This window comes from Anopheles bellator, chromosome X, assembly GCF_943735745.2.
Source record: "Anopheles bellator chromosome X, idAnoBellAS_SP24_06.2, whole genome shotgun sequence".
Classification (NCBI taxonomy): Eukaryota; Metazoa; Arthropoda; class Insecta; order Diptera; family Culicidae; genus Anopheles; species Anopheles bellator.
The window spans coordinates 3,107,075-3,133,127 of NC_071287.1; the positions used below are offsets into that span (position 1 = coordinate 3,107,075).

The following is a 26,053-nucleotide window of genomic DNA, read 5'->3' on the forward strand; positions in this document are numbered from 1 at the left end:
AACTGCGGGCAGTGGGTTAGCGTGCCGTAGTTTTGATAGTAGCACTGGAAAGCACGGTACGCCTGGAGACACCGGTTACCGTCGCACTCTTTGGGTAGGTAGAAGAGACACTTTTCGGTCCGCTTGCCGTTGTCGCAGTCCTCGGCCGCTGGAACGAAGTAGGTGGCGAGAACCTGTTCGTTCAGACCGCTGGAGTTGGTCCAAGCGCGTAGGTTCTCCAAAACACAGAGCACCAAGCAGTGCACCTCTGGCTCATCAGGGTAGCCCTCGCGTTGGTAGCGCTGGAGCCGATCTTCCGGTACCTGTAGGTACAGAGCGCACTCTGCTTCGGCATCAACGAAGCTCTTGTAGGAGTAGTAGCCGACACCAGAATCATTACAAAACACTCCAGGGCAGAGCGCAATGGCCAATAAGATCAATCCAGTGAAATGTTTCATGGTACGGTAGAAGATATTTGACTCGAACAACAGGAGCGTATGGTCACCGTAAACACGCGACATCGTATTTATACCACCACTCAAATCATGCTTTGACGGCGTTGCTGAGGTTAAATTACGAAAAAACACGGACCTTCTGCCGGCCGAAACCATAGAGGCGGCACCGAGGGTTTTGGCTTTTACTTTCACAGCACGAATGTTTTGGGGAATGTTTTGATAAATATATGTCTGCCTATTCAAGTTACTTAGCTTGCATTGTATGATGTTTGTTTTAGTTTTCAACAGCAAGTGTTTGTTGCGCAAAATCTGCGTTAGTTTGCGTGAGTAAAAGATTCTTGTCGAGTAAAAAGATTTCGCCAAAGAGAATATTTTAAAATTCGTTTTCAATTTAAACTTGTATTGCATTGCTAAGGTAAAAGTTTCCTCAAATGAAGGAAGTTTTACACAAACGATCTGTTTTGTATTGGAAAAATAGGTTGATTCTCTCTCGCTCGCTTCCTCGTTAAGTATCGAATATTGTAAACTAAGACGACTTGGTTTCACATTTATATTTAACCAGGTCCAAATCAAAAATATTTTAATGCAAATTCATCTCATAAAAATTTCATACAAAAAAATTAGTTGTTCATACAAACAGTCTAACACAGTACATAACATCAGTTAATGAAATCTAAAAAGCTAATAAAGTTAAAGCTAATAAAATATGCAATCACAAAGAATGATTTCATTCTAGGTTTGCAGATAGGTTGATAATCAAAACTCATGATAAAATGTTTCCAGTGGTCAACAGATATTCTACTGTTACCTACCACCATCTAAGTCACGTACAATTTGTATCAGCGAAAAGTCAGCACCACGTACTGGATAACAGTGCGTTGCTTAACGTTTTGGGTACTTTTTTATTATTTTTATATTATGACACAACCGAAAGTACGTGGCCATGGTTTAAACCACATATCAAGCACACGGAAAGTACCCCATTCATGAGAAAGTGGCAAGAAATATGCATACATACCTCAAGCCCGATTTATTAAGCATATAAAAGCTTTACCGTTGCTACGAAATCATACAGTTCGAGTTGCTCTGTAACAAACAACTGCACTAGCCCATTATGAGTCATACCCTGTTTGTGATCTCTGCGTTGGTGGTGCTGGTGGGAGCTGTTCAGATCAATGCAGATGAGCTACCCCAGTACGTCACACAAAAGAGCTTTAACGACGCACAGGCCGAGTGCGCCCTGTATCTAGGAGTCGCTCAAGATGACCTTCAGCGCTACGTCAAGAATGGATACCCAGACGAAGAACAGGTCCGTTGTCTGCTGCGCTGTGTGGCCTTCAACCTGCGCTTCTGGAACCGGACAACTGGACTACAGAAGCATCTCGTATCGGGGTACTTTGTGCCTTACCCCAACGACTTTCACAACGTTGAGCGCACGGAGGCGTGCCTGGCCAAAAATCTGTACACCTGCGACGATGACCTCTGCACGCAGGTGTACAAGGCGTTCCAGTGTTACTACCAGCATTACGGTGCACTTAGCGAGTGCCCACAGTTCGTCGTGAACTCCTACCGAGAGGATGTGCAGGCAGCGTACGACGTTTTCGGAATGCTGTACGTTTCACGCAACGGTCTCCAGCACCTGGCCGGTGGATGCTTCCCCAAGGACGAAGAGGCGATGTGCTTCTTCAGAACGTTCAACCTACGCGAAGGACTGTACGACGATGACAAGGGCTGGAACTTGGAGCGTCTGCACTACCAATACAACGAGGACGTGTTCCACCCGAACAATGGTCTTACCGTCGCGTGTCTGTCCAACCAGCAGAAGCTTGCCTGCAAAAAGACCAAGTGCCAGCAGGCCTTCGACTCATTCAAGGCGTGTTTCGGTGAGTCGCGAGCGTACAACTACCAGGTCAACCAGGTGTTTGTGGATGCTGCCAAGAACGTTCTCGGACAGCCTGTGTGCTACTGCAACAAGGCAGTAAAGTGTGGAAACCATTAGTATTTTTCGTACGAAAAATATTCACCAATATTCAAAATACTAACCAACCAAGAAGAGAAAGTGAAAATGGACTAAAAAGTACTGAAAAGAAGCATTGTCAAGTGAAGTCATTTTTTCCTTTGTCATTCACACTCATTTAAAGCCGAGCTCCGAACATTCCATACACATCCGAACATTTCCGCATTCCATTCGGAACATTCCGAATTTCGAACATGATACGATGTGTAACATAAATAAGAATTTTGGATTCCAACGTGAGATCTACTATTTCAATACCACTAGATGCTGTTTAAAGTGTCACCCAACTCCTAACCAGCATTGAAAATGATGGAAACATATTATTTCACTTACCGGATCACTTTTCTCTTATTATTTGGATGCAAGCGTTCGGCCGACTGTGGATCAACCGAAGTCAACGCGCGGTGTAGTAACGCCGAGTCGTAATAGTTTAGCTCATCGACGGCTTGCATTTTGCTGCAATTCTGTAGCAGTGCTTCTAGGTCCCCGTAAACCAGAGTTTTTGGGCTTTCAGAACGATCCATGATTTTCGCTGCCTCGTCCAAGGCATCAGTGTGGTTGTAGTGCTGTAACGATACCTCACAATCGGTTCGCGAGTCGGTGACTTCACGACGGCGAAAACGCTCCCGTTTAACACTATCACTGATCAGGATTTGCCAAAGTAGGCTTTCTATGTAGTAGTTCGTGCCGCCAACTATGATCGGTATTCGGTTGTCCGCTAGCAAAGAATCGATCTACGTAAAGTACTTGTAAAGAAAAACTACGTAGAACTTAAGGGGGCGTAATCCAACTCCAATGCCCGAACGTTCACCAACATGATTCGGCCTATTGGTACCGTAAAAGGATACAATCGGTAGCGCCTGCTCGCGGAAATGAGTGACGGTGAAGGCCTGATCAATAGTGGTTACGTCCAGCATGTGGTGCTTTACTAACTTCTGCTCATCTTTAGTCGCCTTTGCGGTGACAATGTCCAAATTTTTATACACCTGCAAAGAAGAATAGTAAAAATACACCTTGGTCAGATTACTCCGCTTATTAATTATTTACTGACCTGCATCGAATCGGCGCTGATAATCTCACCCCCGTACCGTGTACCCAACTCGAGGGACAGCTTTGTTTTGCCAGTCCCCGTAGAACCGAGGATGACTACAATTGGCTTTGTCGTTTTATTGCTCTGTTCCATGGGGATACTCTTGCTGTGGATATCGACTGAATTGGTGCACCGGGAACGAGCACAGCGTTTGCCGTAGTCGAGAACGATCTTTCGAGCTCCTAAAACAAAAAATGCAATCATAACATAAACTAAGTATGCCAATGCACCGGGGTGGAATATTGACAGTTTCCTGACCGGACATTTTCTTTGACAGCGCATCGATCTTTGACAGATCCATGCAGCAGTACCAACAAAAAAAAATTAGACCGGCACCCTATGGTATAAAAGTCAAAACTTAATGAACATCCTACAGGGTGTTTCATTAACGATACATAATTTCATTTGGTTATAAAATAAAAACGGCCGAATATATTTTAATGCATTGCACGATGTGTGGGGTTTCCGAACAACAATACTGTTTATTAACATGGCCACAGAGGTGGAAATGATGTTCAATTAAATGTGCTTTTGACGAATGATTTGGCGACCTGCCTTTTGGAAATTTTGTTTTCATATTTCCCAATTTGCTACAACCAAAATTATATTTATACATAAGTGCCATGAATGAACCTTTCAAACAAATGTTAAACCATTGAAAAATATTCTCCCGTTTTTTTAACCAAATGAAATCGTGTGTCGTTAATGAAACACCCTGTAGTATTGCGACGCAATTTAGCCCTATCAACAACTTCGAATCGAAACTCGATCGTTCGAGTGAATATAGTAAAAGAGACAGCAGAATGCAGCAATAGAGAAGGCAGAAAGAGAAAGTTATAGCAAAATGAACTCAAATGAACTTTCTAACAGTTAACCACGAAGCGCTTGTGGTTCATACGATAACATGCATTGTAACATCTTCTTTAAAAGAGAGACGAATGGTAGCTCAAAGCCTTCAAAGCAAAAGAAAAAAAATCTTCTTTAAAAGCAAAAAATGACGAAGATGAAGCCGTGCAGCCAGTCAATATGTGCCAGTAGTGAAGGCATTAAAAATGTTTTGCGGAAACTTGCGTCCCTTTTACCAAAAATGCACGAAAAGATTAAACGTATCAAAGAGATACACGCTAAAAATTTTCTACAGTACGAAGATCTCAACCAGTAAGTAATGTAACTAGTATAACATTTACTTAATGATAAAACTGATAGGCTTCGGTTTTATTGTCATTGTAAAATGTTGTTTCACAAATAATCGCCAAATTACCCATAGGAAATGCATATGTTTTTACTTTTATCATTCTAGCTCTAATGTAACTTACAGTTCATTAGATATCAAAACAGTTTTGACGACCGCAATATACTGCGAAGAATCGCTTAAAATGATTGAATGTACCGAAGCCATGTAAGATATTTTATCAAAAAAATTATATTGAATGTTTAAAGTATTGTTTATTTTTCTTTCTACTTTACAGTAGAGACATCGCTTGCCATATCAACCCGTTGTTGAACGATTATAAATACATTCGATCTAGATACTCAATCGCGCTGGATTCGGCCTCGAAGGAAAGCAGAAGTGTTACAGATCTATCAGCTCAATTGGCTGAACTGGATCAAGGCATTATTCTATTGTTTTCGCTGCAGCAAGAAATGAGCGAGCTAATGTTAATATTTAACGCTTTGTACATATATAATCGCTATTCGGAGCATCAAGCTAATGCGCAAGATTTAGGGGAAGAAATCGCGTACTTCAGTACCACAGTATCAATAAAATACAATGAATGACCATACTGCGGGGACAGACGATGCGTAATGTAATGTTTTTGGTATTACAGATTTATGCCAAACTGCTGCGCTGCTGTTAAAACGTTTATAGGTCGGCCAACAGAAAATCCGACCGTAAACACTGTTTGCATACACTTTGTAAGTAATGTAAGTTCTTATTTGTTGGTATAGCAACAAAATGGAAAAAAACAAAAAAATATATTCAGAAATCAATTGATTTCTCTACTATTTATATTTTCTCGGACCAAACACACGAACGTAAACACGTTTGACATTTCGTTTTTATATTTTTGCTGCCACACAAAGCGTAAACGATTTGGCATTACAAATTAATTAGTTTTTACGCATCGTGTGGCCTCCCAGTCAGAGATAAAATGTGCTCTGCTATTGTGTTGTATTAAAGAAAAGTGCTTTTCCGCATTTTATGTTGTTAAAGTGCAAATTAAGGTGCCGGGTGCAATATGGTTTTGGGGTTAAATTTCCAAAACCACATCATTTTGTCATCATACGAATGATACCGATTCTTTGCAATCGTTGCACGACAGTTCCTGGGGACCTGAACGATTAACATCGGTCAACAATCAACGACGGAAGAATGAAGCAGCAATGCATTAATAATATTTTAAATGTAAACGTATGTTTGATGTTCGTCAAAATATGCACACGAAAACACTATAACCTATTCAATTACCTGTTTTAGCCTAGCTCACCCGCTGATCACGAAAGTACGAACGATGTAAAACCGAAACCCCAGCGCGGATGTTTTGCCCGGAGAAAACGATTAACCGATCAACGAAGGATTTGTGCTAAATTGAACTGTTCGGAACAATCTCCACACGGATTACAACCAAACGAACTGTGTAGAAATGTTTAGTTTCTATTTGTAAATAGAAATTAAGTTAAAGTTCTGCTTGTCTTTAGGTGATGTGAAAAAACCTGTAAGTAAATATACAGCACTTGAACAGTAACTTTTGACAACACTATTCGTTATTGTTAAATCAAACACATATTTCCTTGTTTATTTGGCTATAAGTGTAATAGTTTTGCCTAGATTAGAAGAATAGAAATAGTTAGATAGAATAGTTTTTGCCGCTTCGTATGAATATGAACAGGAGAAATGTATGAAACACATATCTTAAGGACACGCAGTTTTTTTTTGTTTTTTATTTATTTGTATTCGTTTTTTAAATAGCAAACATTGCAAGCCCCAAATACTTTGAACACCGATTTCTAGATGACAGTACCTGTATCGATTTTATGCCCGTGCTTACGGGACATGCGCCTTATTATTTACTGAAAACAGTACGTTTACATTCAGTGCTTTGTGTATGCTGTATGCAAAAATGGTTTAGTTTTATGTTTCATCCGTGATGCACTGCGTGAAGCATGAAACACTAAGAAAAACACATTGAAGTATCAAGTAGGAAGTATTTTCTATAGTATATTAGAGCTATCGTTATCCAAAAGGTATCACGCCGGTAATTGATTGTAAGTTTCTTGCAAAAGTGTATCTTTTGGCATTTAGACACCTTCTGCAGTGAAGAATAATATTTCGACATATGCTATTGGATGCATCATAAAAGGATAGATTTTACAACTGAGACTGAGGTAATTGAGTTCTTACTGCACGCGGATGTTTGAAAAGATGTTTTAGGATCTTCCAGAAATTTCTCATCTAATAGATAATTCTTTTTTATTATAAAAAAAACTGCTGCAGAGTGTTGTTGGTGGGGATTGCTCAAAAGTATCATCAACTTCTATTTTGTTACTATCAACATTAAAGCTGTAAGAACAATCATACATGCGCTATAAGTGTTACTAGGTTGGATTTGTAGACCAAAAGTGTTTAATTTCTCTGTTTTTCCTAAAAACAACTACGATGAAAATATTGCCGTAAATAGTAATTAAAGTCCATTGAGTCAATCTACAAAAGTCAGATTCCAGATGTGGTTATTCTTTTGAATGCGTTGTGTGAAGAAACGTTCATGTATCACTAGAGTATTTATTTCGAGTAATTTTTGCTAATTTTTTTTAGTTGCACGACGTACATGAATAGTTTGAGTAACGGCAAATGTGATTAATTGGAAACGAAGATTGATTTATGGTTCATATGTAGTTATGACTCATTGTACTATGTGTTTTTTTATATTACATCGTAATAGGAACGGTATGTTTAGTAATGCGCATTGCAGATTTACATCATGTCAATGGATTCAAGGATCATCATATTTTACAAAATGTTTCTCAATGAAAACTTTCATTGTTCGTTGCAGTTTGAGCATCATGGAGGAGCTACTTATGACGATAGTGAAGGAAGCCACTGGAAGCAAGCTTCAAAATTTAAAACAGGCCGCTCAAATTGCACAAGGTAAAAGAGGCAAAGAAGACATTTGTGTATAATATCCACGCACTTTTTCGTTCCTTTGTTTGCAATACTGAATCTTAATGCTTTAGTAACGGCACCTGCATGAATATAGTAGCGTTAACGCCTATTTCAGTAGTTGGAACAGGAGTTGATTCACGGTGACGTTTTTTGCATAGGAACCGATAAATCGATGCTGTTTAGACTTATGATCCACGGATGAGCCACAGAGGGGTGAATACATTAATGTTTGAATGTTTACAGAAAAATTATCAAGACAGCACGGCTTAAATCGGGATCATTCCTATGAACTGCGGTCAGTTTGCTTTACAGCGCTGCAGATGGCACTGGAAACGAAACGTCCAAAATTTGTCACATATGGCTTAAATGGTCTACATGTAAGTGAACGAGGGGTAAACGTATCACTCAAATAATGATTTTATTCTCTCGTCAATTGTAGCGTATCATTCGCGATGAACGTTTCTTTGCTGGGCTCGAGCCAGAAGATGATTCATTGTGGCTGCCGGCACAACTGTTGAGGTCCACCTCTTGTCTATCGACCACTGCGAACGAAGACACTGTTGTCAATGTATTGCGACTTATTCTAGCTATGGCGTGCTCACCAACGTGCACCTTGAACGGTCGTCTGCTAATAGAAGTCCTATCAAAGTGCGGTGAATGCTGGGAAAATGGTTCTCGGGCGGTAAAAGCTGCCTCGTTGGCGGCCGGGAGTCAATGTTTGCGAACGTTCTGTGCATTTTTGAAAGACGAGGCAGAAGAAATCATAAGACTTGATCCAACCGGTATCATTAGCATGAGCATGGCTGCAGCAGTTTACAACGAGGTAATTCCTGTTATGCAGTGGTTGTGCAGCCGGCTTGTAGAGCCTTCTACAGGCAATCCTAAGGCCATAGAGACAGGAAGCAGCTCTCTATATTTAATGGAGTGTATACTGACATTGGTAGTATCACTTCCGTCGGACGTACACGCCAATCCCCACTTCACTGCATTTCTTTGGCAAAAATTCTGCCCCACGCTTGCCGCAACTATGGGTTCGCCGGGAAGGGTTAATAAAAGTAAAAAGTTTACGTACCGGTGAGTGTTGGGAAAAAAATCAGGTCCAAAACTTTTCCAAACAGTTAAGCAGCATTTTGAAAAATTTTCGATTTCTTTTTTCCGATAGTGATGCAATAAATTTGATCGAGAGTGAAAATCGAGGATTCTTTACACGCCCTGGACTCGATGGGCTACAGGCACGGTGCATATATCTGACCAGTATCCAGTTGCTGCGAATAGCAGGTGCAATAAACACGCTTGTTACGGAATGCTTATTAAATTGGAGTGGTTGTGATACGGCGATGCAAATATTTTGTTTTTAAAATTTCATTGTAACGATGTGTATCACGCAGGTGCCCAAGGAAGTCTTCGGCCAATGCTCGAGGCCTTGTTCCACCGGATGCTTTTACTGCCCGTTCCAAGCAATCGTGTTGAACCGTTGCGCTACGCGCGGGAAATATTCAAATCGCCCGAACGCTTAATCGACCTTGCCATCATTCTGTATCCCGACAAGACGCAAAGCAGTAGCGACGACATGGCACTGTTTCGATTGTAAGTTGCTCGATCAATTTTAAAGCAAATTTCACGTCGTGCTTCAGTTTAACATATAGAAGTTTGATTTTACGTTAACAGGGTAATCGATGCTATGGAGGAGTGTGCCGTCGCATGGCACAATGGGAGTACATCCGTGTATGGTGCTCTTAGCTCGAGCGTTGAATGCATTGTTGCATTGCTCGAAAGTCTCAAGATGCTATCATCTGGAAACTTTGACGAATCGCTGATCGATGATCGCATCGCAGAAGCAGTCAACCTACGTTACTCGCAGCTAGCCGATGCGGACTATAGTGGACCGCTTACATATCAGTCAATGGCCCGGTTACCTCCTCTTTATCGCGATGCTGTTGCTGAGCTGCGGCAGATCGAGTCTTCCTCCGATTCCGATATAGACGCCGAGCAGACCTTGGACCCAGATGTAGGATCTATCGGTTCGGGCGACACAGAGGGCCCGGAAGATGAAACACCCTCTTCTGGCGATGATGTTTCGTCAAGAACGAGCCAAGGCAACTGGTTGTGGTCACATGTGGAAGATTCATTCGGTGCCCGATCGGACGGGGACTATGATAGGCATCATGCTCGCGAGTTTGCTGTGATCTTGACGAACGTGCTCGTGCCGAGCTTGATGAAACTTAAATCGTCGATCGAGGTGGACGAAGCACTGCAAGAGTTTGCCTCAAAAGTGTGTGGGCAAAATTGTGTCACACGGCTCGATAGTGAGTACGGCCCAACAATGCTCAATGCGGATGGTATCTATCTTGCAACCTTTTCGGCACTACTGCTCGCGCTACAACTCATGAACAGCGGCCACTACGTGGGTGATACAAGCAAGCAAATAGCAATACCATTGTCTGAACAGCAGTTTGTTATGTCGGTCCAAAACTCGGGTATTCTCGTTTACCAGTCATCTGCTTGGCTGCGAGAACTCTACCAGTGTATTCTGGCGAATAACCCGCTCAGCTCGCTGCCAACATCGCAGCACTGTGCCTTGATCGACATGCTGCACGATGCGGGAGGCGTGGGGCCGACTCAGATGCTATCCGACTGGTTACGTCTCCAGTCAGTGGTGCGGATACCTAACGAGCTGACCCCCAAGCAACAGGCGGCCAAAAAGATAGCACGCCGGTTGCTGACATGCTGTTGGGACTCGATGGTAGCGGTGCTTGCCGCTGGACTTGGAGACGCAAGCGGTTCGCATAAGGCACGCCTTTTGAAGCTGTCGAAGAAAACGCTGCGCGTCAAGAAGAAGGAACTCCGGGGATCCGGCGAGACACTGTATGCGCTCAGCCTGGACGGCCTACAAACGGCTGCTACCCTTAGTAATGTGCTGAAATTGCAACACTTGGCGGGTAAAATTATCAACTTGATCGCATCGAATGTGTGTCAGAATGCGGGACCCAAAATTCCTGCAAGTCATGCGTTATCGATGGATGTGGTGCTCTCGGGTGCTCTAGAACTTGGTTCTCATAGTGCCGACTGCTGGTTGCCCGTATTTTCCGTTTGCCGTCACGTCACCCAACTGGAGCATGACCTTTTCAGCTCGCAAAGCAGTGCTCAATCCGTTGGTAATACGAGTGGTGCAGCGCAGTTTAAAGATGTAGCGGAAGCGGCATCTAAAAGTGATAGCAGAGCAAGTAAACTAAACTTTTCCCTGTACTCCGTAGATGATGACGAAACCTGGTATGCAAATATGGTACGTTCTGTTTATAGCACACAGTTAGTAATTGTTTTTTCTTCGATCGTAGCATCGACGTGTACAGTTTTTTGCAGGCACCGAGTGCAAACTCGAATATCAATGTTAGCAGCATCCTTAAGGCCTATACTGCCAACGACGCGGTGCACCTGACTCAAGCGGACACAGCAAAGATGCTATGTGCACTGTCACATCAAGCTGACATCTTATTTTCCGAAGCAGCGGAACGACTCAGTCTGCCAGCGATCCAACAGTTCCTCAAAAACCTGTGTCGGGCGTCGCGGGAGCAGTTGTACAAAAGCTCCAACTCCGTGAAGCGGGGTAAAAAATCTTGGTGGTTGGGCAGGCCTTGGAAAATGAAGAACGATTCCTTACCGTTGTCGCTGCTTCTTCACCGGATCGGCGACGTTACGCTGAAGGTATTCCGTGGACCACGACCGCTGCTACACGTGCTTAAAGTATGGGCCATCACCGGTCCGCATCTTATGGATGTAAGTAAGCTGACCTATTACAAAAAAGGGGTTGAAACAAGTTGCGCAAGTGCTCCGTTTTTATCTGTTCTGTTTGTTGTGTCTGTTTGATTTTAGGCCGCCTGTCACAAGGATCGCAGTATCTCAAAGCGTGCGATAGAGTACATCCACGATATCATTACCGCCCTGCTAGTGGAGCAAACGGAGTTGCCCCATTTTCACTTTAACGAAGCGCTACTGAAACCGTTTGAAAATCTGTTAAGCGTCGGCAAGTGCGACAGCGACGTACAGGATCAGATCGTCGCTTGCTTGTACGAGATTGTTGAAGCGCATCGTACCGAAATACGGTCAGGCTGGAGGCCACTCTTCGGTACATTACGAACCGCACGCAACCGTCCGGTTCATCTGGCGAACGTGATCGATATCTTTCGTGTGTTTCTCGAGACAGACAATATGCTCGTGTTCGCGAATGCCGGACTCGACTGTATTCTGTGTCTGCTTTCTTACTTGGAAATCTCTGGCAGTGGTTCTATGTTGGGAGAACAGGCACCGACTGATGACGTCAGTGTAACGATGCGCTCTGGCGACTTCTTGCATGATTCGCTCAAGTTTCTGGAGCGGTGTGCAACGATTCTTGACTTTATGTACAACATGCCCCAGTGCCCCAGCCTACACTCCACGTATAAGATCAAGGGCATCACCTATACCCACATCATCGACGCGAACATACCGAGCTCGATGGAGAATCTGACTTTCGGGCAGGACTATTTGCATGCGAATAACGAACAGTGCATGATCAGCTACCGGTCGCTGCACATAGACAAGGAGTCTATCTGTAAAATCGACGAGCTAGACAAACCGAGCGGAGTGCTTAAGGTATGGTTTTTGTTGCTCGACGGGCTCACAAATTCGCTGATTGTCTGCCCGATCGCGCACCAGTCGTCAATACTGCAGTCAATCTTCAAAATATTCAAATCGCTCCTGCAAAGCCCGGGGATGGTATTTGGTTTCTACTGCATCAATCACCTGCTGATTCCGATGATCCAGGATTGGCTACGTTACGTGAACAAGGCGCAAAAGAGTTGGGTGCTGATTGAGAAAAATTTCAAGCACTGCTGCTGTATGACGACTGACCTGGTGGTAGACTTTATAAACAAGTCGCATGGCAGTGAATCGTTGCCTGCCGAGCGTATCGTGATCGGCAAGGAGTCGTTGTCGCCAGCTGGTGGAAATCTAATGAAGCAGTCAAAAGGGGAAAGGCCATCGACGAGCATCAAGTATTCCAAATCTACCATCACTGGTGCGCAAGAGCAAGGTGAAGGAAGAAACGTAACAATGACGAAGCTGGCTGCTTCCAGTACATTGGCCCTCAAGCAACTATTGCTGGTGCTCATCGAGTGTTCTGCGCAATCACAGGAAACGATCGCACGTGTCGCCGTCTCTTGCATGAAACACATAATCTTTTCTGCTGGTTATCTGTTCGACGAGGAGCAGTGGGTCATAATCGCATCGGCTATCCACCGGGCGAGCACTGTCTCGATGGCACCGCTGAAGCAACTGATTTTTGCATTTAACCGCAATTCGAACAGCTTTTACGGAGATTGCGCGAACGTAAAGGTGGCAGCTCGGCGCGACAGCACAGCTGACGAGCTCCAGCGTATCCACTCTCTAGCGCAACAGGTATTTCTAATGGACAGCCAACGGGAGTCAGTCGGTTTGCGTATTTCCAGTGCAGCTGGGCTTCAAGAGGACCGATCGTACTCTTTTCTGTTGCATCCACTGCTATGCGGAACGGAAGTCAACCGATCGACGCAAGCTTCGACTAACAGTCTGGGATATCAAGGGCAACCGGCCGCCCATAGCAATGTCGACTGTTATATTATTCGTATTCCCTACCGAAACTTGATTGTTGGTATGCTCACCAGTCAGATGCTGCTACAGCTGATTGCGAATGTTCTACTAAGTGGTCTCTCGAACGTTCCGAGTGAGCTTAACACATGCTTCTACAACAACAGCAACACCGAAACTGTGACCAGCTCCAACAGTGGTGCCCGCATGCCGGCCAGTGAAAAAGTTTCGAAGGTCCCCTATTTGCATCTCGGACAGAACAGTAAGGAAATTCTACTTCGAGCATTGCGCCAGTTTTTGACCAGTTCCATTGAGTTCGACACTCGCCCCGGTTTAAAGTTTCTGATCCAGAAAGTGTCCGGTATCGAGTACGCAGCTAATCTGTACAAGCAGATGAACTCGTCGTGGATTATACATTACATGGTACTAGTTGATACGTATCTGAACAATGTTCGTGTGTTGAAGTTAGATATTAAAGATGTTCAATGCGTGCTCAGCAATTGCTGCGAGCAATATCCTTCGGGCAAGTGTACCGAGAGCTGTGTGCAATATTTGCTGGCGTTGCGCGACCTGTGGGAGCTTATTGCCGACCATTTCATACATCATCTGGAGAGCGATGCTAATGGGAAGATGAACGAGCACATTAGTAATGGTGTCGAAGAGAGCCCGCACAGTGCGAGTAATGATGTCGTAAACGCTAATAGCCGCCAATGCTTACAGCAGCATACGGGTATCACTTCACAGCATGAATGTTCCAAGCTGTTGAACTGCAAAGGGCACAGCAGTAGTCGAACAATTACTGCCGAAGAAGAGTGTGTCGTCCAAACGTTGCCAAAGGCAGACAAGTGTGAGCTAAGTGCGAACCAATCGCACATTTTTCATATGCAACATCAGCCGTACAGCGAGCACCAACCTGAGCAACTAAAAGAGTTCATGTCCGTGTATCAGCACCAGCTGTTGAAGCACGAGAATCACCATCCAAAAACACAACAACAGATGATCACCGATGCTGGACAGCAACAGAAGTCGCAACAATCAGCGGCTGATAAACAACTGCTTCCGTTGGCCACCGAAAGCGGCCATCAGAAAACATCGATCCCGGTCGAAATTGAGGAACAACGCGCACACAGCATCCAGAAAGATGTGTATTACAAAACCTCTGCCTTAAGACAGCTGATTGTAGCTTCGATTGAATTGATCAAATTGCTCCCTGAGGAGCAGTCGGAATATTTACAACTTTTGTTAACTCCTAGAATTCAAGAGGCGTTTCGGTATGTTGAAGATAAGTAACAATCCATCGCTTGGAACGTGCCGCATCAACAATCCAGAGTGCTCTGACCGGGAACCGGTAAACATGTAGACCCAAAAAGTCAACTACTTACCGTCAGCGAAGTTTCGGATTCACGTGGAATAGTGACCACGCAAAAATTAATCACTTACAGTAAAAACAATTGCATTAATCGGCCACCTTGACCAGCCGCTCTAGCTTATCACAAAAACTAAGGCGTAATTGTGCAACCATACATGCTAAGGGACACACATTTCAGAGGCACAATCGACTCATAAGTCGCGACTTGGCGATCCCTGCTTTTGCATATGTGTTCAACATGTAAATGTTTAAAAGTATTTAATGCGACACTACTGTATACATCAAACTACATAGCTGTACGAACCCAAAACTATGGTTTGTAATTAAATATATTTCTCATAAATGTGCAACCTAAAAATCTAGCAAAACGCTGAACCGAAATATACGACGTGCTATAGCTGGGCTAATTAGAGAGCCGGGCATAGGAAAACAGTCAATGCGCCTGAGCATAAAACGAAATCAATTGGTTGAAGAAAATCACAGCATTTATGGAACCTATATATTTTTTACCAATCCTGAATCGGTTACAGGAAAAGATCGACGCTACTCTCCGGCGAGAGCCAGCAGGATTCTTGACTGGAGTTTTACTGGTTTTTTCTTGTTTTGAGCAATAATTAGTGAAACCAGATTGACATAAAAAGTTACATATTGTTCTTTTATTTATACATGAAAACCATTCAGAGTAAAATGAATGAATTCGACGAGAAAAGCTTGAACCAAAACAGCATATATAATTTATTACATTGGTATTCCTACGTAAAAACAAACAGAGCTCATAACAACGTTTTTATTCAACAAATCAGGAAGCAGTGTTTTTGATAAATAAAGTTTCGATTGAAGTTTGAATTGAAACATAAGTAAAGCAGTTTAAGTAATTTATAATCTTCTCGGTAAAGTGCCTATAGAGATTACTTGCCATTCAATGCCATTGGCATTGGCATTTTGATACCATTCGGTTATACAAACATTCAATTGTAAGATTGAAAAAAAGAAAATATTAATACTCGCCGACTGGTTGCAGAGAAATTTATAAATGAAATTCCAATTTACAAAATGGCAATTAATTAAAGTAATTGATATTCTTTTGGCACAATACCTCCAGAGATTATTGGCAGTTTATAATACCATTTACACTGCCATTTCGATATCAATCTGTTGCAAATAAATGTAATTGTGGAATTGAAAGTGAGGAATAGTTAATGCGAATTACAAAGGCGTCATACGCTACTTTGATTGAATAGACAATGGTATCTGTGATTAGTTCATATTGTCGCGAATAAGCTTTGCGTAATAATCGCCGTAAACGGCGTAATTATGGTTAGTGATTCGCTTCACCGTTTTCAAAATTGCTGCGAGCTCTGTTTGGTAATCTCTAAAGCTAGAAAAGAAAGGGGCGCTTTCTATATCGTTTTGCAGTGTCACTTTAAACAGCTCAATTGATCGATTATGCATTACTGCAAAGACATGCGACTTTTTGTGACAAGTGTTTTCAATGTGCGTCTTCAGCAACGTCATGGACGTTGGATCCGGCATCAGCAATTCGTTCTGAGAATGGTAGGTATGCATGCTATCTTTAACCTGTAGCCAAAGGTTTTCTGCCACTTCAATGAACTGTTGGTCATCGACACAATCTTTAATCAGAATCATTAGCTTATGTGCCAAATTCTTTCGGAACAGTGGGAGCTGGTCACTTTTTGCTACACAAGTACCAGCATAACATAAAATTGAATCGCAAATTATCACTCGCATTACTTCTGCTTTAAGTTGCTCGAAACGACGACGGTCCAGATTGAGAAGTTCTGGAAAATCATCAGTATTCGATGTAGGGTGCAACAGCTCGACATACGCCGCGATTATGTGCTCTGGAATTGACGTTCTGGGTTTCGTACTGAAATGTGCCGCTTCAGCGATGTTTGAAGAAGTTACTTCGGTGCTTGAAACAGCTCCTGTGGTCTGTGGTTCTGGTTTGTGACGTTTAAGCCACTCTATTGTAAGGGGAAAGTTATCATTACACACGTGTTGTATCTCGGCGAATTTCTTCTTCTCGTACTCTATGGAACGAGCGGCAAACTCTTTACGCGTCATGGTTAAAACGAAGTTGGCCATATCTACTTTCATGTGGCCCAGTACCTCCAATATTCCGCGTAATAACTGCACTGTATCGGTGATACTTTTCAATTGTTCCACCTCAGCGTCACGATCCATGCAACATGCCCTTGCCATCATATCGATCACGAAATGTGCAACGTGTGCAAGGTTGAGCACTCCTTCTTCAGCATGACGGCGGATCAATTGCTCGTCAAGATAGCTATTGATTTTTTCTAACGCCCGATCGTTGTTCCCTGTCAAAAGAACCCCGAACGCTTGCTTGATGTTGCTCAAAACATCCATCGCCATGTCGTAGCACGGGGGTTCTGCGTTGAGCTGAACCTGTACTACGTCCCAATATGCACGATGCATCGTGTCGCGAACGGTACGGGTAATGCTGTTACCAGAATCTTCATTTTGCATTAGCTTAAATTCTTCGTTTACGGCGATCTCGTGGGCAAGAGCCATATCTTCGCAGCTTTTTGCTAGATTTTTCAAATCAAGCAGATTAACGACCTTTGCGGGCTGGCCACTAACACCGGGTACACTGAAAATAATTCCACTTTCGTCTTGATCGTTCAAGGAGGCATTGCCCTGAAGCAATGAGGAGAGGCATTCTGATATTTCCTCTTGTGTTCCTTCTTCTTCAATATGCTCCGGTTTGTTGGATCCGGATCTATAAACAAAAAGGTAAACCAATGTAAAACAGCATAAACTCCCCGATATACACAGTAGTATCATTCTTACCTAGTAGTATCCGGCATAGTGCGAAGATTGAGAAACAAGACCCTTTACAATAGTTCGTCCCTTAACAAGAATTTAAGTCCTGTACAATGATATCAAGCATATTAGGATGTAAATCTGAGGAAAACAACAATCTTACAGTATAATTACGGCGCAGTACGCTCTTCTAATATTAAAAACCCATTTTGCATTGAAATATATTGAATTATCAAATCCAATAGGATACGTTATTGCTGCTTTAGAATACGAAAAGTATTTCAGTGAAGTAAATAAACACAAAAATAAATATAAAAATAAAAATCCTACAGCATACGAACAATAGTTTGTTTCATAATCAAACACTAACCCAACATGTAAACTGACGAAACGATTGATTATGATGTAATCATAACGAATATGGTGCAGCAATGTAATGACGTAACAACGAACGACGCGTTGAAACTTTTGAAAAGTGAAGCGTTGCACACATTGTGTTGTAATGGTTATCCAAAAATAAATGTTGACCTTTTTTAACCACTAGGTGTCAATGAGCAACCTGTTGGCATATATAGATCAGTTTGTCTTTACAAAAAAAAGTTAAGTTTCACCATCGTTTACAAACACTAACGGCATCAATTTTCCATGCCAGTTTCCATGAAAGGTTTTTTTAAAGCACGCCAGGGTCAATTTGGTTTGCCTAAAACGATGAATGATAGAAGAGTCAGAAAAAAATACTTTCACTGCGGGCTGATATCGCCAAATACACGCATCTGTTGCTATAGAAGTTTTATTAATACATCTCAGCATACTGCGACTGCACTGCAGAATCAAAGCGATTTTGTCCAGTCGAAATTATTGGCGACATACGTGCTCTGGATTACTTGGATTGGACCAACTTTGTGCAAAGATTGAACGCGCAACCAATGGCGACCAATGGCTATTCCCTGCCCCACCTCCATAAAGTCAAAGACTACATAAATAAAACGCACAGTAAATTAACTTTCTCATTCAATTGTGCAGTACATTGCAGATTTACTTCCAATATCTCATCGTCGTTAAGACGGGGAAATCATTCAAAGTTTCTCAAGGCAAATCTTTCGAGTGATACCAAATATGGACTACACTGGATGGATGGATGCACTTTGGGCAACATACTTACGAAAGTGTTTTAATACTGCTGTTGTGAGCACTGCACCACTAAACAATTATTTCTTCTCGTTGTGAGTACAATTTGCGAGGCAAAATGTTCTATTGACAACTTTTGTTATTATTATGATTTATGTGTCACCCTTCTTCCGTTATAGGGGTTCTTTGTTGTTATTACAACAGCTTCCGTCAACCTTCATGCGCCGCGTACAAACAGACAACAATGACATCAACATAAATCCAGAGCCTTTTATACCTTACGGTTCACTGCTTCTACTAAAGACAGTCAACATCGACAACACTGATTGCCCACGCAGAAGACGGGTCGATGGCGAACAGATGAAACCACAGAATCATTTAACAACACAATGACAATCACGTTTGATATGTTTTACTTGTGTTGGGGGCATATTTTTTTTATTTACCTAATACTGACAGTTTACGTCATGATGTTGTTATGCTAATCATGACGAAGGCTGTTTTTAATTCATTTAATTCCTTTAATTTACCTAGTTTGGTTTTACGTGGTCGGCATCGAATGGTCTTTTAAATGGGCATACAATGGAGTCTGTTAAAGGCAGTGAATAATACAAATATTGTAGAAGGATTGAAGAGGAGGGGACTCAAAATGCGTAACAATGACGGCAATTGCGTTTTTTACATCGCGTCCTACCGTCTTCAGTACCCATACAGGTGAAGTGTATAGAGAAACATCAACAGAAAGTTGAAATTACTTGATGTTAAATTTGAGATTGTTAAACCTTTGTACATCCAGCACTGCCTACACTGGGGGCTACATGAGGCGTAACGTAATGTTTTTGACATTACAGAGTAATGCCAAACTGCTGCGCATCTGTCAAAACGTTTACGAGTCGGCCGTGGCGTAAAACCAAGCGTAAATACTTTTTGCATACGCTTGCTTACAAGCAGAGGATAATTTAAGTTCTTATTTGCTGGTATAGTAACAAAATCGAAAAAACAGACAAAAATATTCAGAAATCAATTTATTTCTCTTCTATTTCTATTTTCTCGGACCAAAAACACGAACGTAAACACGTTTGACATTTGGTTTTTATAGTTTTGCTGCCACACGAAGCGTAAACGATTTGACATTACAGATTGATTCGACGCTAGTTTTCACGCCTCATGTAGCTCCCCAGTTTGAGCCATAACCGACAAGGAATGAAACTAAAAATTGTGCTATAATTATTATATAGTTTTGATTACGAATTTTCGTACCTTTGAACATGCGTTCAACTCAACAATACGTTACGGAAAACTTATGCTGATGAATAAAGCCCGGTCCAGACGCTACGATAATCGTTGCTCAGACACATCGTAGCGTCTGGACCGGGCTTAATATTCATTCAAAATGATAATTATTGGATTGTAGAACCAGCCGTCGACATTTTTTAATTGATGAATTATACAACAAGTTTTTCTTATTTGTGGCACGAATAAGTGAAACCAAATGGAAATGAAAATAAATATTATTCTTTTATTATTCAGGGGAAAATTCATGTATTCCACACTATGTACGTTTTCGTGTATTGGTACTCTTGGATATGGATGTTTTATTTCAGCGTCATTTTTGCAATAAATCAGCAACAGAACTTATGCCAGTTTCAGACAGATTCGTTGCGAATGCACCACTTCTTTCAGCAAATCAGAACAGAATTTTTGACATACTGTCCGTCATATTTTCGTGCATTCTTTTCGAACCCATCAGTTGCTGCTTTTTAGCGATCTTATATAGGAGTTTCACTGTAGGGTTGTATCTTGCCCGCTTGGAAGCATTTGTCAATTCATTGACATTATTCCAGGTCTACAATCTTCAGTTCTTAGCATATTTGATAGGCTTAGAGCTGAAAGATTTTGTTCTCTCTGAGAAGGTAAGAACAATGGTTTTTAATTGTGTGGTGCGTCGGAATTAGTTGTTAAAAGTTTGTGCGTCGGTACGCATATGAAAGTACTACAGAAGTTGTAGGGTGCGTGAAAAGCAGTGGCTAACAGCCAAGACAGATGGCAAAGCATCTTGGATTCATCGACGTCAACTTTGAGCGTCGATATCGTTCCAGGCATGGTCTATGTTTGTTGGTACAAGTTTTTCGATACCAGTTGAAGCAATCTCCTTCGTGGATGCGTTCTTTTTCCCCACTATAACTTGTTTAAACGTGATGCACAATGGAAACAGAATCTACCGAGCAAATTGATGTTAAACTTTCACTCAATGCTAAGGTCATATACCATCTTGTGTGGGGCTAAAATTATCTATTCGGATCGTTCTGAAAACAGTTTGACAAAGTTTAGTTTTGCATGACGATGACTCACTAATTACATAATAAAAGGCTTTAACAGATTGACAGAGCAGATAGCAGATGATTCTACTGTGAATCCTTTGGCGTTCATGATTGCGAATGTTCAAAGCTGTCGAAAATTGTTGCGTCTTGGTGCTTCATTGCAAAACAATGAAGAAAGATTGGAACATCCCCGGATACTAGATTTACGAACGGTGATAGGTTTTGTTCAATTGCGGCGCACGTTTTATGTTTTACATGCCAGTGCAACAATAGCTGCGATCTTCGAATGTTGTCTTCGTACCTGTTGCTGCTTTTTGCTTCATCTTTGATACAATCTGGATAATTTTGGAGTTTCGTTTAGTGTTTGGACAAATGACAACAAATTGCTGCAGCACTATAGCAGAAACAGATGCATTAGAATAGTTAGAATAACAAATCATCCTGCAATCTCCAAGCCAGGAATAACATTTAGTGAGAAGCAGTAAGCAGTAAGAACATAAAAACAATAGTATAAGTTACATTTTTTGCGTTAATAAAACTAAAGGTTCAAAGAATTTCAAAATTCTTTGCTTTATTTTTTAATTCACAGCTACACAGCTAGAGCCTGCTGCAGACGTTCGTCATCCTTTTGGACGGGGAATGACTGACCATTAGCGCAGCTTATTCATTCCAGCAACCATGACTATCATACTTTTCTTGGTCGATACCTCCGCGTCTATGTGCCAGAAAGCGTTAGTCAATGGAGTTCAGAAGTCATACCTAGATATTTCCAAGGGAGCGGTGGAAACGTTTTTAAAATTCCGCCAACGGTCACAGGATTGCATGGGCGATCGTTACATGTTGCTGACGTTCGAGGATCCTCCTAATAACGTAAAAGCAGGGTGGAAGGAAAATCATGCCACGTTTATGAACGAGTTGAAAAACCTGCAAAGCAACGGTCTCACGTCGATGGGTGAAGCGTTGAAGAATGCGTTCGATTTGCTCAACCTAAATCGCATGCAATCCGGTATTGATACGTATGGACAGGGCAGATGTCCGTTTTACTTGGAGCCGTCAGTCATCATTGTGCTAACTGATGGAGGGAAGTATGCGTTTCGTAACGGCGTACACCAGGAAATCATACTACCGTTGCATGCGCAAATGCCTGGCACGAAATTGACGAAGGAGCCATTTCGGTGGGATCAGAGGCTGTTTTCGCTGGTGCTTCGAATACCCGGTAACCGCGTAGACGAGCGATCAGATAGTAAGGTGCCGCATGACGATTCGATGATAGAAAAAATGTGCGAAGTAACCGGTGGCCGATCGTACAAAATCAAATCACACTACGTGCTGAATCAGTGTATTGAAAGCTTGGTTCAAAAGGTGCAACCGGGCGTTGTAATCCACTTCGATCAGTTAATAACGAACAACGGTGATACCAGCACAATCGATATTCAGTTTCAGTCTACCAAGCGCATGATATATGTGCCAAAACAACACCCATCGCAAAAAACGTTTCCCGTGGGCTACTGGCCGATACCGGAACCGTACTGGCCGGATCCAAAGCTTACCAATTTGCCGCCTAGAGATGCACATCCCAAAATTAAGGTAATTTCGCCGTGCTGTGACGAGCCGCAGGTGTTGCGCAATTTTCCTATCGACAAGTACGAACTGGAGGCCAGCCCACTCACACTGCAGATCCTATCGAAAAAGGAAATGAACAAAGTGTGGCCACTGATAGTGTCCACTGGAATGCAGGGCGAAATGCCGTTCGGTTATCTGAAGCCCAACAGTACACTTCCCATAGTACACCTTTATGTTTTACCGTACAACTATCAAATGCTGCTTCCTCTCATCAACGATCTGTTTCATAAGTTCAATCTTAATCCACCTAACGATTGGGTGTACAAGTTTACCAACTATGTGAAAACAATTCCGCAGTACTATTGTCCGTTCTTACGGCGAGCCCTCGCTACTACGCCGAACGTACCCTATCAGTTAGTTCAGTACATATTACCCGAAAATCTCGACAGTTATCTCTGTCCGTCTGTGGCAAATTATTTGAAGCAAATGAAAAATACGGCTAAGCAAGATCAGGAGAACTTGTGTCTCCGGGTGCTTAAGCAGCTCAAGCAGCCCAAACCGGCGTATCATCAGCTGGAAACGGTAAAAATAGTCGCTGGCCAGCAGCTGAAGCGTGACATTGTTACACACCCGATGCTAAAAGACACCTTCACAAAGATGCACATGGAAATCGGCAACTACGATAGCTATTCGATCGTTATACCCAGCATCATTCAAACCGCCGCAACCAAAAATTATCGCAACCCTTACGACATTCCCCGGCGAGACCTGATTGATGAGATAGCGAGGATGAGGGAGAACTTCTTCCGTTTGCCAACAAGTGGCATAAGTGTGTACACAAAAGATTCAGGACATTGTTTGCCGATCTCTGACATGGGCAACTACCAGGAATATCTCAAAAACAAGGAAACACCGCTGCGGGAGCTGGAACCCACTAATGTCCGCCAACATATGTTCGGCAATCCTTACAAAAAAGATAAAAACATGGTAATGGTGGACGAGGCAGATCTTAACGATGTGGCGTTGCTGAAGTCAGGGGCACCTGGGCAGCACCAGAGTAGTTCAGTGAAGAAAAATATGGAGACGAACACAGTGGCACGACTGAGTCGGAAGCGCAAAGCAGGTCCTATTCGTAAAGACTATGTGTTCAAGCGATTGGCGCTGAATAATAGCTCTACCACTTGTTTGAACGAAACTGGTCTTACACAAGGCCCGAAATCTGATTACGACAGTACGACCGATTTCGGCAGCGACACAGATTCAGAATCTGATTCAGAGCTGTTAGTGATCACGTTTGACGACACGGATCAGGTACCCTTGACGAACTCAAGTTCATCACAAAGCCTTCCAAAATGTTTAGAAAAAACGGTCATGTTGGAGGAAACGGCGGTCGTTCACTCGGGAGACGCTCAGCAATCTTTCAGCCAGGGGAGCGTTAAATTAGAAAAATATGTCTCACCTGCTGTAGCGAATCCGTCTTGTCTTCTTGCTGCCAGTAGTCAGATAGTTACTGAGGAAGGATCCCTGACTGGTGAAGCAGTGGGACGCTCATATTCACAAATGGTTCAACAGACGAAAGAGCCTCATTCGAACACTGTACATGTAAAGGAAATAGAGCTTTTGCAACCTTCTCATCAGCCCGAGCAACTGGAAGCGGAAAGTATATCGTCAAAGTTAGTAGAAAAGCATGTGCAACCACGGATGCAGTATAAGGAGACCCTGAAATTTGTACAAGACCATAAAACTTCGGACGGCAAAAAGCAGGCACAGTCTGATGGTTCTACAATTGGCGATGATATGCAGCTGAGCGAATCGAAAACACTATTGATTCGCGATAGCGTAGACCAGAGCGAGATGGTTGAAAGTATTCCGGAAGAATCGGTTGAAAGTATTTCGGGACAGGTGGGGGTAGAAACGAAGGAACGAGGTCTCATTGATGCTGTTACACCATACCCATTGCAGTTAGTTGAAAAGCCAGAAAAATGTGAGGATTTAAAACTGTCGGAGAAGCAGGAAGGGTTAGATCATGCGAGAGTGGAGTTGGAGGAAAAAGTAAAAGTGGAGCCGGCAAACGAAATGGAGGAACTCGAAGAAAAGATAATTAGCTCTGATAAACCAACGAAACAGGAAGCAAAAATCGACGAAGTTTATTGTGACCACACTAAGCAGCTGGAACATAAGTTGAACGACACGGAATCGTTAAAACAGCCGCTTTTTCCGATTCAGTATAGACATCCATGGCACTCTCTTGACCAAGCAGACCACGCTGTTCTCCATGGACAGCTAGAACTACGGGATCAACCGGTGCAAGCTGAGCAAACCCTAAACCGAGCCATGGATGCATGTGAGCAGACCTCACAGGATGAACCGAGACAAGCGCAACTAGTGCAATCGGAACCGTCGTCACCGCAGGAGTTAAGCGTACCACTCGATCAACAGCAACACGAAGAGCCAGCAGAAATAGCGAGCAACAAGCCCCGCACACCCGTGCCAAGTCTCGAGGATCCTCAACCTTCGGAGTATACTGTTCCGTCACTGCTTAGTACTGCTTCCCAGTCAACTCAGCAACATGATTATACGTTCGCAGTAACGCAGACACCGCGGTTGGCCAGTCAAGTGCATCAAGCACATTCGAGTGCGTTGTTATCTATCGTGGAAACTAGCAACATGAATGATGTGCTTAACATATCCAACATTATTAAAACATGTCATAATGGGGACGATACTACCTCCACCACCGATCGGCAGCTAGAAGAGAAACCGGAGAGAAAACTTTCACGCGAGCTAGAAAGAAGATCGCCGGACTTGTTGCTGAACGACGGACCAATTGCCCAAGAAAATGGAGGTGGTGCGGAGTCCATCGTTGGGGTGAATGGTTACAGCCCACAGCAGCCATCGCACAACTGGAGCATTAACTCGGTGCTTTACGGCGACTCTGACGAAGAGCACAATTTAGAGCAAATAGAAGAACAGAATTTGAAAACGCGTAGCATCATCTTCAGGGACATTCGTCGTCCTGGCAGAGATTATTCGGAGATGCTTAAAAATCTTGACTTAATGCAAGGTAACCATTTGACCCGGAAAAAGTTTGTTAACATGTGCGTGGCCGAGGCAAAGCGCTTTCGGCGGCATCGTATGGCGGTCTGTATTCAAGAATGGTGGGATAATTACAACGTAAGCGTAAACATGCGATCGGATAAGCCCTTGCACAGGCAAGCTTCGTTCCTTATCTTCGGTGCACCTCAACCCCTAATGGAAAGTAATAGCATGTACCATAACAATCTGGATGGCAATTATCAGAACAGTCTGGAAGATTCATTGGTATCACACGATTAGTGAATCACAACGACATAATTGTAAATACGTTTTAGGAGCTACGATAAAAGGCTGGAGATGTACAAATAAGGCACTAGATAATAAATGTAATATCGTAATTGTACATCAAGTTGTGAAGTATTGTGAAGGTTTGGAAAATCAAAGAGAAATAAGGAGAAATTCCAGGTTTTGCGATGGAAACGGTGCATCCATACCACCGGTGTCAACCTTATTTAAAACTTGTC

At 42.7% G+C, this 26,053-nt stretch overlaps 7 protein-coding genes across 9 annotated transcripts in view; 4 read left to right on the top strand and 3 right to left on the bottom strand.

Moving 5' to 3' along the window:
* LOC131213285 (general odorant-binding protein 69-like) overlaps positions 1-500 on the bottom strand; it is a 10,526-nt gene extending 10,026 nt beyond the window's left edge. The window contains exon 1 of the mRNA XM_058207300.1: positions 4-500. Coding sequence (XP_058063283.1) covers positions 4-500 — 497 coding nt within the window. The remainder of the gene's footprint in view (positions 1-3) is intronic.
* A 1,048-nt stretch (positions 501-1,548) lies between these two features.
* LOC131213286 (general odorant-binding protein 45-like) lies at positions 1,549-2,433 on the top strand. The gene has a single exon (XM_058207301.1). It carries the CDS (start codon positions 1,549-1,551, stop codon positions 2,431-2,433), a length of 885 nt encoding a protein of 294 aa, XP_058063284.1.
* A 347-nt stretch (positions 2,434-2,780) lies between these two features.
* On the bottom strand, positions 2,781-3,714 carry LOC131213287 (tRNA dimethylallyltransferase). The gene is made up of 3 exons (XM_058207303.1): positions 3,503-3,714; positions 3,300-3,437; positions 2,781-3,185 (listed from the first exon to the last, which is right to left on the bottom strand). Exons 1-3 carry the CDS (start codon positions 3,632-3,634, stop codon positions 2,781-2,783), a joined length of 675 nt encoding a protein of 224 aa, XP_058063286.1. The 5' UTR covers positions 3,635-3,714.
* A 749-nt stretch (positions 3,715-4,463) lies between these two features.
* On the top strand, positions 4,464-5,333 carry LOC131213627 (uncharacterized). 2 transcript variants are annotated; one of them, XM_058207704.1, is made up of 3 exons: positions 4,464-4,699; positions 4,842-4,940; positions 5,011-5,333. In XM_058207704.1, the coding sequence occupies exons 1-3, from the start codon at positions 4,536-4,538 to the stop codon at positions 5,318-5,320; spliced, it is 573 nt and encodes a 190-aa protein (XP_058063687.1). In that variant the 5' UTR covers positions 4,464-4,535; the 3' UTR covers positions 5,321-5,333. The 2 variants fall into 2 exon arrangements, with proteins under 2 accessions (XP_058063687.1, XP_058063688.1); XM_058207705.1 differs by lacking the exon at positions 4,842-4,940.
* Positions 5,334-7,603: 2,270 nt separating this feature from the next.
* LOC131213900 (brefeldin A-inhibited guanine nucleotide-exchange protein 3) lies at positions 7,604-15,153 on the top strand. Its single transcript, XM_058208120.1, has 8 exons — positions 7,604-7,688; positions 7,947-8,080; positions 8,143-8,777; positions 8,866-8,981; positions 9,092-9,290; positions 9,372-10,973; positions 11,039-11,477; positions 11,574-15,153. Exons 1-8 carry the CDS (start codon positions 7,604-7,606, stop codon positions 14,592-14,594), a joined length of 6,231 nt encoding a protein of 2,076 aa, XP_058064103.1. The 3' UTR covers positions 14,595-15,153.
* Positions 14,979-18,819, bottom strand: LOC131213901 (T-complex protein 11-like protein 1). Of its 2 annotated transcripts, XM_058208122.1 has the most exons (4): positions 18,644-18,819; positions 17,509-17,587; positions 16,724-17,437; positions 16,625-16,658 (listed from the first exon to the last, which is right to left on the bottom strand). In XM_058208122.1, the coding sequence occupies exons 2-4, from the start codon at positions 17,523-17,525 to the stop codon at positions 16,649-16,651; spliced, it is 741 nt and encodes a 246-aa protein (XP_058064105.1). In that variant the 5' UTR covers positions 17,526-17,587; positions 18,644-18,819; the 3' UTR covers positions 16,625-16,648. The 2 variants fall into 2 exon arrangements, with proteins under 2 accessions (XP_058064104.1, XP_058064105.1); XM_058208121.1 differs by having other exon boundaries at positions 14,979-17,437.
* A 2,718-nt stretch (positions 18,820-21,537) lies between these two features.
* Positions 21,538-26,053, top strand: LOC131213204 (integrator complex subunit 6-like). The gene has a single exon (XM_058207199.1). The coding sequence runs from the start codon at positions 21,609-21,611 to the stop codon at positions 25,827-25,829; it is 4,221 nt and encodes a 1,406-aa protein (XP_058063182.1). The 5' UTR covers positions 21,538-21,608; the 3' UTR covers positions 25,830-26,053.

Coding starts and splice junctions, on each gene's coding strand:
- LOC131213286 (XM_058207301.1), top strand. CDS start 1,549: ATGAGTCATACCCTGTTTGTGATCTCTGCGTTGGTGGTGCTGGTGGGA.
- LOC131213287 (XM_058207303.1), bottom strand. CDS start 3,634: ATGGAACAGAGCAATAAAACGACAAAGCCAATTGTAGTCATCCTCGGT. Junction 3,438..3,502: donor TCAGCGCCGATTCGATGCAG/GTCAGTAAATAA, acceptor TCTTCTTTGCAG/GTGTATAAAAATTTGGACAT. Junction 3,186..3,299: donor GCGAGCAGGCGCTACCGATT/GTATCCTTTTAC, acceptor TACTTTACGTAG/ATCGATTCTTTGCTAGCGGA.
- LOC131213627 (XM_058207704.1), top strand. CDS start 4,536: ATGACGAAGATGAAGCCGTGCAGCCAGTCAATATGTGCCAGTAGTGAA. Junction 4,700..4,841: donor CAGTACGAAGATCTCAACCA/GTAAGTAATGTA, acceptor TTATCATTCTAG/CTCTAATGTAACTTACAGTT. Junction 4,941..5,010: donor ATTGAATGTACCGAAGCCAT/GTAAGATATTTT, acceptor TCTACTTTACAG/TAGAGACATCGCTTGCCATA.
- LOC131213900 (XM_058208120.1), top strand. CDS start 7,604: ATGGAGGAGCTACTTATGACGATAGTGAAGGAAGCCACTGGAAGCAAG. Junction 7,689..7,946: donor GGCCGCTCAAATTGCACAAG/GTAAAAGAGGCA, acceptor GAATGTTTACAG/AAAAATTATCAAGACAGCAC. Junction 8,982..9,091: donor CCAGTTGCTGCGAATAGCAG/GTGCAATAAACA, acceptor TGTATCACGCAG/GTGCCCAAGGAAGTCTTCGG.
- LOC131213204 (XM_058207199.1), top strand. CDS start 21,609: ATGACTATCATACTTTTCTTGGTCGATACCTCCGCGTCTATGTGCCAG.